At 37.5% G+C, this 14,281-nt stretch overlaps 1 protein-coding gene across 1 annotated transcript in view; it reads left to right on the top strand.

The window, feature by feature from the left end:
• The first annotated feature begins 571 nt into the window (after window positions 1-571).
• The window catches only part of LOC116323508 (zeta-sarcoglycan), a 168,688-nt gene continuing 154,978 nt past the window's right edge, over window positions 572-14,281 (top strand). Inside the window, exons 1-2 of the mRNA XM_031743855.2 lie at window positions 572-665; window positions 7,529-7,738. Coding sequence (XP_031599715.1) covers window positions 7,529-7,738 — 210 coding nt within the window. The 5' untranslated portion in view covers window positions 572-665. The remainder of the gene's footprint in view (window positions 666-7,528; window positions 7,739-14,281) is intronic.

Consider the following 14,281-nt stretch of genomic DNA (forward strand, 5'->3'; position numbering starts at 1 on the left):
TGCACTGCTTTCCTTTGGTAAGGAGGAAGTGCTAGATCTTTAACGCCAAGTGCTGAGTTATACTGAAGCAGATGTATTGTTGAGTATGCTATGCATGCATGTTAAATTACGCTTTGATCTGGATTTCAGCTGTGAACCAAAATTCCCAAGTTTCCTGATTTTCTTTTGGCAAGTCCATTCACTCTTCTATTTATTATCCACCCTTACACCCCGTCAAACCTGTCTATATGTCTGTCTCTGTCCCACCCTCACAGTGTAGTAAGGTGTTTCTAACATTTACAATCCACATACATTAAAATAATTCAGTCACATATGTGGCAAAGGATTGCACTGCACATTAGTGTAGGGGTGGGCGATATATCGAATATACTATAATATAGAGTTATTCCGCGCACGATGGTTAAAATGGCTTTTATGTAACGAGTATAAAGTTCCATAGCAATATAAACTGTCTGGTAATTCACTGTGAGTTTTTTTTCTCCCACACGCTGCAAATGCATCATTAAGCCCCCCGCCCCCACTGGAAAACCTTCTACCTGGAACACTGAGAATGCGCGTTCATACGCTAGCAGAAAAATATGGCGACAGCGTGAGTTGCAGATGAGGAAGGGAATGAGACTCCCTTGTCATTTGGATTTCACAAGGAGGATGTCCAACAAAATGCGGTAAATAGCAAAACATGCCGTAAAACTATTGCTGCAAAAGGTAGCAGTACCACGGATTTATTCCACTAGCTGAAAAGTCATCCACTGCACAATTAAGACTATTTTAAACTCCACATGTCAACGTCTCCCCACGCAAAAAACGCTAAATAAACCAGCTGTGATACCTGTGACTGTTCAGTAGTTTTTATAGACACTATCTAGACTTTTGTTTCTGTCATTTGAGGTCATTTTTTATTTTACAATTTTATATGTTATAAGCACAAAAGAGCACCTTTTTAATTTCGGTTGTTTTGTCTCGTCAATTGTTGCTTGATGTTGTGTTTTGTTGCTATGATCTTTTGTTAGAGGTCAAGTGTTGACCACAGAGAGACAGTGACAGTATTGTCATCTGTGAAACACCTCTGTGTGCAACTGACTGTTAGAAAATTGTTCAAATAAAACATTTCAATTCATTTAGATTTTTGTATTCAAAGTAGAAAAAAATATTAATTATTGGGACTATAAAACACAACTTGTACTGAAAGTTATTTTTGCCAATATTACAATTATATTTTCTATCACATTGCTTTCAGTCTGTACTAAACTATAATCTAGAAGGAACCCACAAGACCTCCATATGAAGACAAATTTGTGATTTCCTATTCGTCATAATGGATTTTGAATGTCTCTTTTTATGCAAAATGTCACTGCTTGAAAGATGAAATACAATATAATGGAAAGATTTTTTTCTAGTACTATCTCCTGTCCTCTAATTCTCATTATTAGCTTTTTGTAAACTAATGTTGTTTATTTTGGGCTGCTTCTTCTGGGAGGTTGTGGGGGTGGAGATGTCACATGGATGGATCACAATCATATTTTTCTCCTGTTCATTTTTCTCATTTGTCGTCTCTTCTCCCCACTGTTCATATCCATGTCTCATCTCCTATCAGCTTTTTCTTGTATTTTCTCTTCTCTTCCTTAAAAAGCTGAGCGTGATGAGGAGATAATATGAGGGTGCTATCGTAGTATGTACTTAGGTTTGTCATATACACCACATCCACACCAACCTCAGCATGCTGGCAGTTTTGTTCATAAGTATGCAACCTCTAATTTCTGTAGTTGAACTTATATTTTTGAATATTTGTCAATTGTAAAAGTCGAAGTGTTGTTTACGAACCTCAACAACACATACAACACAGAGAAAAGTAAGCAGACTTACTGAATTGAATGAAATCACTGTTAGGGAGCTGATAGTGTGCTATAATGGTATCACTCGCAATATAGCTATAGTACCTCTTGTTTTTACAGCTGTCATGGCATTATGATATTAATAAAGTTAGGTCGCACAGTGCAGGGCCTCCAGGCTTTGGTACACTATGGGATTGATTGATGGCTCTTTTGTCAGTTCAATCTACAAAATGCATTAGAAGAGAAAGGGAAGAAGGGACGAGTGTAGGGCAGAAGATGTGAGGGAGAGAAAGGGGGAGAACAAAATTGATTGATTAGCAACAACGAAAATAAAAGAAAAAATGCAGTGAGGAAGAAAAGAAGGAAAATTAAAAATCTACTAAAAAAATAGTTTTAAATATAGCACAAACTTATTTTATGTTGATTTGCTCAATTTATGTGACTTGATAAGAAAGGAAATGTGCATTAGCAAGGATAACTGAAAGACATAAGTGAAGGAGAGGTGAACAGGAGAATAAGGACAGAAAACGTAATAAAAAAAAGAAAAGATGAAGCAACAATTTGTTTTTCTTTTGGATTTTCTGTAGCAAAGGGCCGAGTGGGCGGACAGACAATATTTTGTCAGACTGCCGAGTTAGACTGATAACCTTGGATATCTCTGAGTGAAATGAGACATAAATACATTTGCAAGACAATGAGTGTGTCAGTGAAAGAGTGTAATGCGGGGTGTTCATAGGAAAATACACAGTGACAAATGGCACAGTCACAAAACTGACCACACACAATTAAGCAGTGACATTATGCATCTGACTGCCACCTGTGGAATTTAAGAAAAAAACAAAAATACATCTTACATTCTTTTTACCAAGTGACAGTGTGGCCCCAGTGAAACATGCAAAGATGATATATACACATCGACGAACAAAAATATCTATTGATTCCCATTCTTGATGCATGCATGGAGAAAAACGACAAGCACTCTTGGTCAGTACAGACTTCATTAAAGTTCAGTACGCACACATAACAAACATATCAGCACAGAGCTACACACGGTGGTGTGCTATCGATTAAGTGTGGACTCCGAATTCAGAGATAAAATGATCAGCAGCCCATTCCTCTGTCCTATTCTACAGCAGTGCTGTGCTATTGATTCATATGCATTGTGTCTGCACACACTGAACAGATGCACCCAAAAAGAGAAATAGCTGAAACTGCTGTGCCTATTGCAGGAGAATTCTTTTCACTGTGAAAAGGCAAAAAATATTTTAATCCATTAGCCCATTTGACAGATATTAAGCCCTCATTGCACTTGGCATTAATATGTGTCGCATACCCAAATTACACTCGGAAATAAATCAGTTGGGTTACATTTTGATAGAAGGTTGAATGCTTGTTTTTTTTCATGCACATCTAAAGTAGCCTTAGCTTTTCTTTTGCCAAAAAAAGCAGATTGCAATATCTGTCACATCCTTTCATCACCTCATTTAAATCTGCTATTCAAAAGTGTTTTTTTCCTCCTCCATTTAAACAAATATTGGCCTTAAAACTGACATGATTGCTACACATGCTAATGGTACTAAACATTTTTGCACACCTCTGTCTATGTTTTTGTTGATCTGCTCTTGACTCAGTCTTGGGCACAATTCTGCCTCATTTTGATATACGTCTGCTTTCTCTTATCAGTTTATTCATCCAGTATTTTTGTTAATTTAGTTGGAAAAGGGTTCCTGCCATGTAAAGGGAAGCACACTAATAATGCCGTGTGATGACGCTATTAGATTATAGTTAGAGTAAGATTTTGGATCAGATTGGTTAATATTGGTTTGGTTAAAAAATTCTGCTGATATCCTAAAATTCTGGAAAAGGTCCACAATATGTGTAGGCAGGTTATCCATAACAATCCCAAAGTGCTTAAATATCCGTCGATACTGTGATGCATCAGTCCATTCATTTTCTTCATTAGTTTGGTTTGCAGTTATTTCAGTAATATAATTCATTAATGTCCTCACTTAAACATAACAGTGATATTATGAAGCATGCACATAGTAGTAGTAGCATTGTGTGTTTTTTAAAAATGTTTTCTGTTATATTAATTATGTTTCTCTTTCTTTGAGTTACCTGGTTTGGGGAGGTGGCTATTTCCTGTCTGGGCAACAGGCTTGGCCAAGGGCTGAGGACTTTGAAAACACAATAGCTGTGTCTGAGTTCAGGGGCTGCATCCTTCTGCATCCCAGCCCTTGTAGACCGTGAAGGCCGGGTCCTCCGAAGACCGAGAAGGCTGGAAGTGCAAGGCTGTGAAATGGGATGGTCTAGACTTCACATTTGCGTCACAAGCTGTCTCAGTGGAGTTTAATAAACTCAGCCGTCTGCTTCTTGCTATGTAAAGTATAACAGCACACTGGAGTAAAGGCTCTACCATCCCACACTTCTGTTTAATCAGTTTTCTGTTTGATGTCTATTTAGTTGTGTGAAAACTATAACTTTAATCTCAGCCAAACCGATTTACTCAGGAACAAATAAAACACTGAAAAAAGCCAAACAATAACATTTTGAAGTTATCTAAGTGACTTATATATCATGTTTAATCTGAGTAGCGAAAGACCGTCTGAAAACGATGTGCTGGTAGCCAGCTCTAGTGAGCCTTGACTACCCGGTCAGATATTTTGCTGTTGGGTAACAGATGTCTCCGTAAATGTCGGAGCACTTTTGCAAATATGTGATGTCTTGATAAACCGAGCAGATATTTGAAGTTTACACACCTACATTCTCGGCTGAAAATATGTTAAAAGTTTATTTTGTGACACAGAAAGAGTAATATTTCAAACTCTTTAGCCGCGCTCCTCTGCCATTGCCGCGTTTGAAAAGTATTTTTATATTATTATACAAATATTATAAATAATAATTTAATTTATAAAGTATTGAAAAGAGTAATAAGAGTAATATTACAACTAAGTAGCTGCCCCCATTGTTGGAAATTGGAATTGGCTGGGCCGCACTATGAATTCTGGGATAGGTTGGGCCACGAAGGATACACCGACCCATCCTTCAAATTCGAGGAAATGAAGGACGCATTTGTTGGCTGCATTTGGAGCAGCCTTCGAATTGGGACATCCTTAGTTGCGTTGCTGTGATGTAATCGGCCTTCAAATGCGGCTTCCGAAGGATGCAGCCCCTGAATTGCGACACAGCCAATGCCTGCTCAGCAGGACCAACCAAGTGTTGTTTTAGGGGTTGTTTTAGGTTTACTTATGTTATATTGTGCTTAGTTAGTATTGGTGTTTGTTTTGTTTCCCCCTATTGTGTGTAAATGGTTTGGCCAAACAACTATAAATGTTACCCTCCTGTGTCTTTGTGTTTAGGTCAGTTTTTGAGTTAGGTTGTGTCTACTTTGTTTGATCAGGCTTCTGGAAGTTACTTTTGAGTAGGGTTATATTTAGTTGACCTATTTTATGGGCCCGCTAATTATATGTAGAATTTTATCTTTTTGAACTTCTATGGGGTTAAAATAACAAAAGCCCATTCTGAAGATATTTTTCCTGTGTCCTCTATGCATTTGCTACTTGGTCCCTCACAGATACACTGGATTTAACTGAATCCAATAAAAATACTATGTAATGAATAATTTAAATTAAAATTTATCTTGTGCCTCATCTTATACTTAGTAATCTTCATCAGCTTGAGGGGCAAGACCATCTAAGAACTGGAGTTTAATCCTTAATGGAAAGAGGAAGAAAACAGTGCTGTTTCACAAGACATCAAAGTAAATCTTCAGCCACAACATGTTGTTATTCTGACTCATAAATATTAAAGAGTCATTTTTTACATTATTACATTATTTTCAGTGCTAAAACTCATGGGTCAGACAGCCCTAGCCTTAAGGAGACAGAGGAGCTGAGACCCCACTATCAATCCTCCTCAAGGTTAATCTCTTAGCTTTAAAAGCTTGTTAATGTTTTTTTTAGACTTCCATGGTGTTTATACACTGTCATGGCATGAATAACTCAAACAGACCTTGGGGTTTGCCTCTTACGTATAAGAAACAGGACCCCTGTGGAGACACCAATCACAAGCTGATAGTTTTTTTAGACTCTCCCCAAAATGAAACAATAAAACTTAGACAAGCCAAGCCTGCATTTTCTTTTTTTTTCTGCAGGCTAAGGCAAAAGTCAGCATTTTTGTTTATCATCAAGGCTTGTTGGGTATCATCATGTGAGACTATATAGAGAAAAGGCATTGCAGGGGGGAAGAAAAATCAACAGTCACTGAGGTGTTAAGGTCATGCAGTCTCAGCAAATAAAGACTTAATGTGTGTTTGTGTGCGTGAGTGTGTATGTGTGTGTTTGTGTTGTGTGTACGTAAAGAGAGAGACTGATAAAGAGGAAGAGAGAGATGTGCAAAAGTGAGATAGGAGGTGAATTAGGGAGAAAGCATGAAGGAACCAAGAGGGAATCTGAGGTATAGCGAGTGGGGTAAAAAGAGTGAAAGAGAGTTAGAGAGTCAGATGGACAGAGATAATAGTGCCTTGCAGCCAGTGTCCATATCTCTTGCCACCAATGACTCCAATTGCTGCACTACAACTAATGGACTCTGTCCTCCTCTACCATCTTATCTGCCCTCTCTCTCTTTCTCCATCCTCCCTTCCTATCTCTCAGTACTCAATGCTGCGCTATCTTTCCACTTTACAGCTCCACCTCTATCTCGTTTTTATCATGCTTTGGTCTTACTCTTTCTCTCTCCTGTTATCTCCCTCTCAAAACTCTAAAATGCTTCCATTCTTCCTCTTTTTTGCTATCTTATGTTTTTCATATTTTCCGTTCTTCCTTCCTCCAAAACGGTGAAAGTTTAGCCTCTCCTCTTCCTGTTGTTGCTTATTCTGCATACAGAGACATTTCTGGACAATTTGATGCCCTACAAAACTTGTGTCTTTTTAATGCAACACTTTATAATAACGACTAACACTTATTATATATTATTTGCATTACTCACATTCTTTTAGTCATTTCCAAGTTTTGTTATGAGTTTTGTTATGATAAGGTCTAATGCTGGAGTTTTTTTTTTAATCTATCCACATCTCAGGGTAACTTTTTTCTAGTTTTCTTTTTAATGAGCTGCAGTTATAATCAGTATGAGATTGGCGTGGATCTAGCACCTGTGGATCAGCTCAAAACACTCTTATTTTGGATGCAAAGTGTAGAGACCATTTATCTTATGCGTTGGCTAGATCTAACTGTATTTTAGTGTGCACCTGTGCAAATAAAAGACAAATCACAGTTATATGGTGTAATAGCCTATACCAATTGTACATTAACAGTGTTCCTCCAACTGGAGGCATCTGATACAGGCTTACCTGTGCCTTAAAATGGCCACAACACTGACTGAAAAAGGGAGAAATAAAAATTCCATTAATTGCTTGTTTTTGAATTTGTTTCTTCACAGTCATAACATTTCTCCACATTTGTCTGTCATCCTTGTTTAACTAAATAAATACAAACATTCACAATAATAAGAAACATATGTTCAGTATTTTACTAGGGCATCTACAGCTGACAAACAGGGATAATAAACCCTCTGCATTTCCATTTCTTAAAAAATGTCAGTATAGAGATATTCTTCAAATAAAATTGAAGAATGAGAGAAATTTCTCAAAAAAGTGTTGGTTAATCTTACATGTATTATTATATTTGTGTCTCCCTCAGATGACCCAGGAGCAGTATATCCTTGCAGCACAGCCCAACCCCCTCCACCAGAGAGGGGCTTCAGTTTGTGGTGCGCAGGTTTATCCAGCAGTGGGAATCTATGGCTGGAGAAAGAGATGCTTGTACTTTTTCATCCTCCTCCTCCTCGTCACCATGATTGTCAACCTGGCACTGACCATCTGGATTCTCAAAGTCATGAGCTTCACTCCGGTAAGAAGCGCGTGTGTGTGTGTGTTTACATCGTTAAAGTGCCAGGATGTTATATGGGCTTGTGTTTATGTGGGGGTTTATGTGAAAAATCTGAGAGAGTACGTTTAAAAGGCCTTCTGTAATGTAATGGAACATGGGAGTGATGATAATTTATAAGTGTGTGTGTGTGTGTGTGTTTGGGGGGGGGGGTTCTTTCTTAATCAGTTGTATCTTCTCTTCACTCTATATAAAGTTTGTTTAGTCAAACATATATTATGTTTGACTAAACAACCCCCTCATTGTAAAGCGCTTTGGGTGCCTTGAAAAGCGCTATATAAATCCAATGCATTATTATTATTATTATTATTATTATTGTTACGGTTACTGATTCCACTTCATTGTCGTACACATGAACACATTATTCATATCTTTGTCCACATCTCTTGGACCCAAGAAAACACCTGCATAGTGGCTGACATTGAAACTATAAACTCTGGATTTCATGTTCACTGTGGGAGGACACAATAAAGTGATCCAGTGGAATCAACCCAGACATTGAAGGCTCATCCCCAAACCTGTTTTTCTTCATTGTGTATTCAGTATAGGTGGTATTAGACTTTGCTCCTCTGTTCCATCATCACTGTAATTTTAACTATGTCCTTATTTTTTGTGTGTTTTATTAATCCTGTTAATATATACACACCAAGACATGTCCTGCTTTGTAAACACTTTCTAAGGCTTGCATCATACACACATGCAATATCCGTTATTGCCCTGGGGCCTAAGAAACTACACTGTGATAGTAGAATGTAAATGAGGCAGGATTTGACCCCTGTAAACCTCTAGTAAAGTCTTTCCACATAATGCCTTATGTTTCAGTAAGCAACTTCAGAATATTAAGATGGAGAAAAAGGGTCCGAGAGGTGGATGGGTAAATGCCTCAGGGAAGACACAGCAAGCAAGAAGCATAAAAGAGATGAAGATATGGCATAGGCCATGCCATTGTGTGAAAAAACAGAGGCAGATACAAATACTTTTCACAGACAATCCCCAAAGAATTCTATATATCAAAATAAATACATTTATAGTCTTGTAAAAAATTAGTTGGTTCAAACTGCCTATTAGAGGTGTGACTGTATTATGTGATAGGTGGGTGCTAAGTAAGCTATGTCAGTAAACTGAACTCAGGTGGTTAATTGTACTAAAAGCCATCTATTTTATGTATTGTTTATATGTGGCACCAATTATCAGCTATGTCTATGAATGATGCATATGATACACATGATGTTGTTTTTGCTGCTGCAGAAAGACAATAATTAATTTTTCTATTTTAAATGTACGATTCTTCAGGGCCTGGAAGCATGGCTATTTCAGTGTCTCATGGCAGTTGGTGAGCTGACATATAGTCTGACATTCAGTCACTGGTGCAAAACTTGTTACCAAAGTATACACTAACACATTCCAGCCTGAAAGTAGCAGAAACTGAATTGTTTTGGATCAGTTCAGGTCAGATTTTAGCAAAAAGCAATAAGGGAAATGCTAAGTCAAGAAGACACAAACGTAATATGGGAAAGGAGTTACTTATATCTGTGATAGATAAATAAATCAGACATAGGTTTATCTAGCATCCAGACTAAAACATAGTGACTGTATGCCACATTAGGATCTGTTTAAATAAATAACAGGAGATGGAGCAACACACCTTATACACAGTATTATATTATTTTATCTTTTTAAAACTGTCACAGTAAACATGAATCCAGTGTCAGAAAGAAGACATATTAACTTGTTACTTGTTAACCCACTGCTGGCTGCTGCACTTTTCTTTCACAGAAAAGTATAGTAAGTTTGTGATTGACCTATGGAGAAAGAGAAAGCAAGCAATGGTGGGAATTTACTCAGAAAAGAAGAGGTGGTAGCAACTGGAGCAGAGGAAAGTTACAGTTAGCAATTTAGACTATGAAGTGCCAGTGTAATAGCGGTATGATTTCCCTGCCAGCAGCCAGCTTTAAGCCTGTTTCTTCAGTTGGTTTAGAGATAGAGATCAACAGATGAGATCACAGTTGGAGCAGAGCAAAGTTATAGTTTAGACTGTGAAGTATTAGTATTGACTGCAGTTTTGAAGCAGAAGACCTCGGGCGCTTACTAATTTCCTCCAAAAAAACATCATAGTGTATAAACGAGTGTACAGTGTAGAATTTCTACATCACCTTCTAAAAATTCCAGAGAGGATTGTTGCTCACTGGAAAAATCTGAATATATCTTTGGAATTTCTTATGATTTACTAATTTCCCTGCTGACAGCCAGCTCTGAGTCTTCAGCTGGTTCAGAGATATGGATCAACTTATCTGAGAGGAGTAATTTGTTAGTTTGTGAAATAAATGAATAATTGAAAAAATAAGCTGCAACATGGTCATGCAGCACCCCTTTTCTTGATGACTGTAACTTGTTTACAGAAAAATGCAACCATCAAGTATTATGCTTAAAAATGTGCAGTACATGATTTAGACCTCAAATCATGGTGGGAATAGCTAAATAGAAAAAGACTGAATTTATAAGTGATGCAATTCTCCATCATAGTTCTTTGCTTACTTGAAGATGGGTATTTATATTTACTGGAGCACAGCTGTGTGACAAATTAAGTCTGTCAGCAGAGAAATTTGGCAATATGAGTTTTTAGTAATTTAGCTGCAATCTGGCACAAAGTGTACTTTAAAAGTGTTCATGCTGTGCTTACCAGGGAGCTTCCATTGTATTCCAAAAAAAGCTGCGTTTAGTGCAGTTACTATATTAGTGAGCAATTCAAATACAATGGCTTTAAAAATTCCATTAAAATCAAATGTTTGCAATAAATTATTCAAACTTTGCAAAAGAAGTAAAACAAACAACACTATTTTCATCATGTAAATAATGTGCCTGTACTCTGTCATTGTAATCACAGCGAAGTAAGTTCAGAAGTAGCTAATATATACCATTCAGCCACAACTTTGAAATCACTGGCTTATTCTTACAAAGGTCCCCTTTGTGACACCCAAACAGCTCTGAATCATCAAGACATGGACACAAATTCTCTGGAGGTATCTTATGGTGTCTGTCAGTGGATGTTAGGAGAAGATTCTCTGGGGTGTATTATGTTGACTGATTTTTGGAAGCACAGTTTTAAAGTCTGCTATTATTTTATAAGGAATATGCCATAAGAATAAAAACTCTTTAACTTACAAGCTCAGAAACACCAATGCACAACTAAATTTCCCTTCATGATTCCTAAATTTCTCTTCCAAATCTGGCTAGTGGAAGTTGGCATCATGTGTGGCCCAGTGATTGTCATTTTCATCATCACAATTCAAATCACATCTAACTGGCCACAGTATAATGATGGCCTTTCTCAAACTTGTTGTTTTGTTTGGAGCTGCCAGATGTGATTGCCATTGTGATGTTTTGGGAAGAGAAAAAAAAAGAGATTTGCTTTTGAAGAGACAGCTTTGGCAGTAAATTGGAGAGCAGGGACTGGTGGGGATATAAGTTTATATGTGTGTGTGTGTGTGTGTGTTTGTATTTGTGTTTGTTCAAGAGAAAGAGAACAAGAGAGAAAGCGAAGCTGAGGGAGAAAGAATATGTGCGTGTATTTGTGTGCGTGCCAGCAATTATTCAGCAATTGTTCATGCTGACGTGTGTGTATGTCTGATGTGTGTGTGCCTTTTCATGCCTGTGTGTACCGATACCCACATGTGATTGTGTTTATGTTCTCCCCTGAGTCCTTTGGGCCCTCACAGCAGAGAAATTCAATTTTAGTTGTCACTCACCAATCAGCCTGCCTAATTCCTGTCTGGACTTGAGCGTGGTGTGTTTGTGTGCATGTGTGTGTCTTAGAGTGTGCACTGTGTAGAGTGAGTGCTTTCTTTTTTACCTGCTTATTCTTTTTGTCTAAGCATAATGTAATTTGTAATGTGCTGCCTTGTGTGTTTCCATAATGACCTCTTTTAATATGTTCGTAAATTATTAAAATACTTCCACTACAACATTAAGCCATAAACCAGATGCGATTTTGCAACACAGAGAATTGCATTTCAACTTTGGCCTTACAAAAGCATTGTCCAGTTTTGCTCAGTGTGTATGTTAAAACAGCAGAATTAGTTTTTATAGTGCGGTTGAAACTCCTGAGTTGAAACATTTCTGTGTAACTTTGTGCAGAAGCTTTATTCTTTAACCACACCGAAGCGATAAATAGTCTATGAATAACTATAAAACTGTCAGAGGTCTGCAGTTTTCTTCAGCATTCATACACACACACACACACACACACACACACACACACACACACACACACACACACACAGGTTATAAGCTTTTATGCTGATAAAATTTTACTGGCAGTGAGTGCAGTGGGCTTTTATTGTTTTTAAGTCCTGATTGGCTGCCAATCAGTGGGGTCATAAAATAAAATCGTATTCTTGTGGTACTTCTCAGATCAGTGTCACAAAAGGTTTTAAAACAACAACTGGAAAATCCATAAAAAGAGCCATCATTAATTAGCAATGTGGTTATAGCTACATAAACAGTTTGAGACAAAAAAACCCAACAGGGTATAAAAGAGGCCAAAACAATTCTAGCTCATGAGTACGTCATAAAACTAAGGGAACAGACAGACAAAGACGGCAATGACTACAGGTCAGGGTCATCAGCTTTGATGGTCGTTGTCTGGGCTGACGTGACTCCCAGTAATGGCTTAATTTTGCTGTAAACTCAGCCAATTTACTTTAACCCCCTGTAACCCACCAAGATCCCAGCCAGCCACTCCACATTTCTCCTTAAAGGCCTGTGACTGAAAGTTTCTAATACTGTCTTATGGATAAAAGCATTTTTGTATATACTATATTTTAACATACTTGAATATCAATACTTAGCAATAAATCAGGAATAAAAAAATGGGCCTGTGTCAATAAGATATTTTGCATTAATTTATGTTTTTACTTCCTTGTCACCACAAATGCTCTGGGTGGCATTCATCTGAATTAATTATTCCTCTGCTTACCTCTATTATCACCATTCACAGTGCAGAGTGTAAATGTTTATTTACTTTTTAGGAAGCTGTAAAACTTTGTGAAAGGATTTAAATATATGTCAGTGAAGCTCATTTCTGATTGATGATGGTGATACTGAGTTGAGTTGTTGAGGATATCGTGAGTTTTCAGTAAGTGCTGCTGTTTTTGCCAGAGTTGACCACTGTTAATGGGTGTTACTGAAACTTTCTTTGAAGTGGATCTAACATAGAAAGACTTGGGAAATTAGTTTATAAAGTCTCATATGAAGTGATATAATCAAATGTTGATGCACATTTTCCTGTTTATGAGCCCTGACTTCAGTTCAGGAGATGACACTTAACGTGGGGAGTAAAGGCATGGGATGGAGATTAGGGAGTAGGCATTAAGAGCAGGAGAAGTGGTCATATAGACAGAGCTGTGAAAAAGTATTTGACCCTTCCTAATTTTGTATATTTTTTCATCTTTGTTACATTTACATGTTTTAGATAATCAAGCAAATGTTAGTATTAGACAAAGGTAGCCAAAAACATAAAGACTGTCAATCAAACCCACCTGGCCCTGTGTGAATATTGCCGCTTAAACATAATAACTGGTTCTGCCAGTCTTTGCAGCTAGAACTGTAATCAATCTTTGCAGAACTGTTTTAATTCTGTAGTTTTCAAGTATGAATGACCTATTTAAGGTCAAGCCAAAGCATCTCAGTTGGATTTAAATCTCGATTTTGATTAAGCCACTCCAAAACGTTCATTTTGTTTTTGGCTTTTTTTGTTTTAGTTTTTTGAGCCATTCAGAGGTGGATTTGCTTGTGTGTCTCAGATCATTGCCCTGCTGAATAACCCAAGTACGACTGAGCTTCATGAACTGATGACCAAATGGTCTCCTTCTTTCCTGATAAGAGAGCAGAATTTATGGTTCCATCAGTTATGGTAAGTTGTCCAGATCCTGAAGCAACAAAGCAACCCCAGATCAACATACAACCACCACCATGTTTGTCTCTGCGTAAATGTACTTTTTATTAAATGCTATTTTACCTTTACGCTAGATGTACCGGACTCAAACCTTTCAAAAAGTTCAGTTTTTGTCTTGTCAGGGCACAGAATTTTTTCCAAAAAGTCTTGGGGATCATCAAGATATTTTTTGGCAAGTATGAGATGACACTTTGTTTTCTTTTTGATCAGCAGTGGTTTTCACCTTGGATGCTATTTTTGCCCAGTCTCTTTCTCCTTGTTGAATCAGGAACACTGACCTTAACTGAGGAAAGTGGGGCGCGTAGCTCTTAAGATGCTGTTTTGGGTTCTTTTAGAATAGAATAGAATAGAATAGAATAGAATAGAATGCCTTTATTGTCACTATACGGTTGTACAATGAGATACGGAGACCTTCTGGATGAGTTGCCAATGTGCTCTTGGAGTAATTTTGGTAGAGCAGCCACTGCTGGAAGGGTTCCTCACTATTCCAAGTTTTCTCCATTTGTGAATAGTGCGTCTCACCGTGGTTCACTTAGTCTTAGAAAGGGCTTTCT

The sequence above is a fragment of the Oreochromis aureus genome, linkage group 6, assembly GCF_013358895.1.
Source record: "Oreochromis aureus strain Israel breed Guangdong linkage group 6, ZZ_aureus, whole genome shotgun sequence".
In the NCBI taxonomy this organism is placed as follows: Eukaryota; Metazoa; Chordata; class Actinopteri; order Cichliformes; family Cichlidae; genus Oreochromis; species Oreochromis aureus.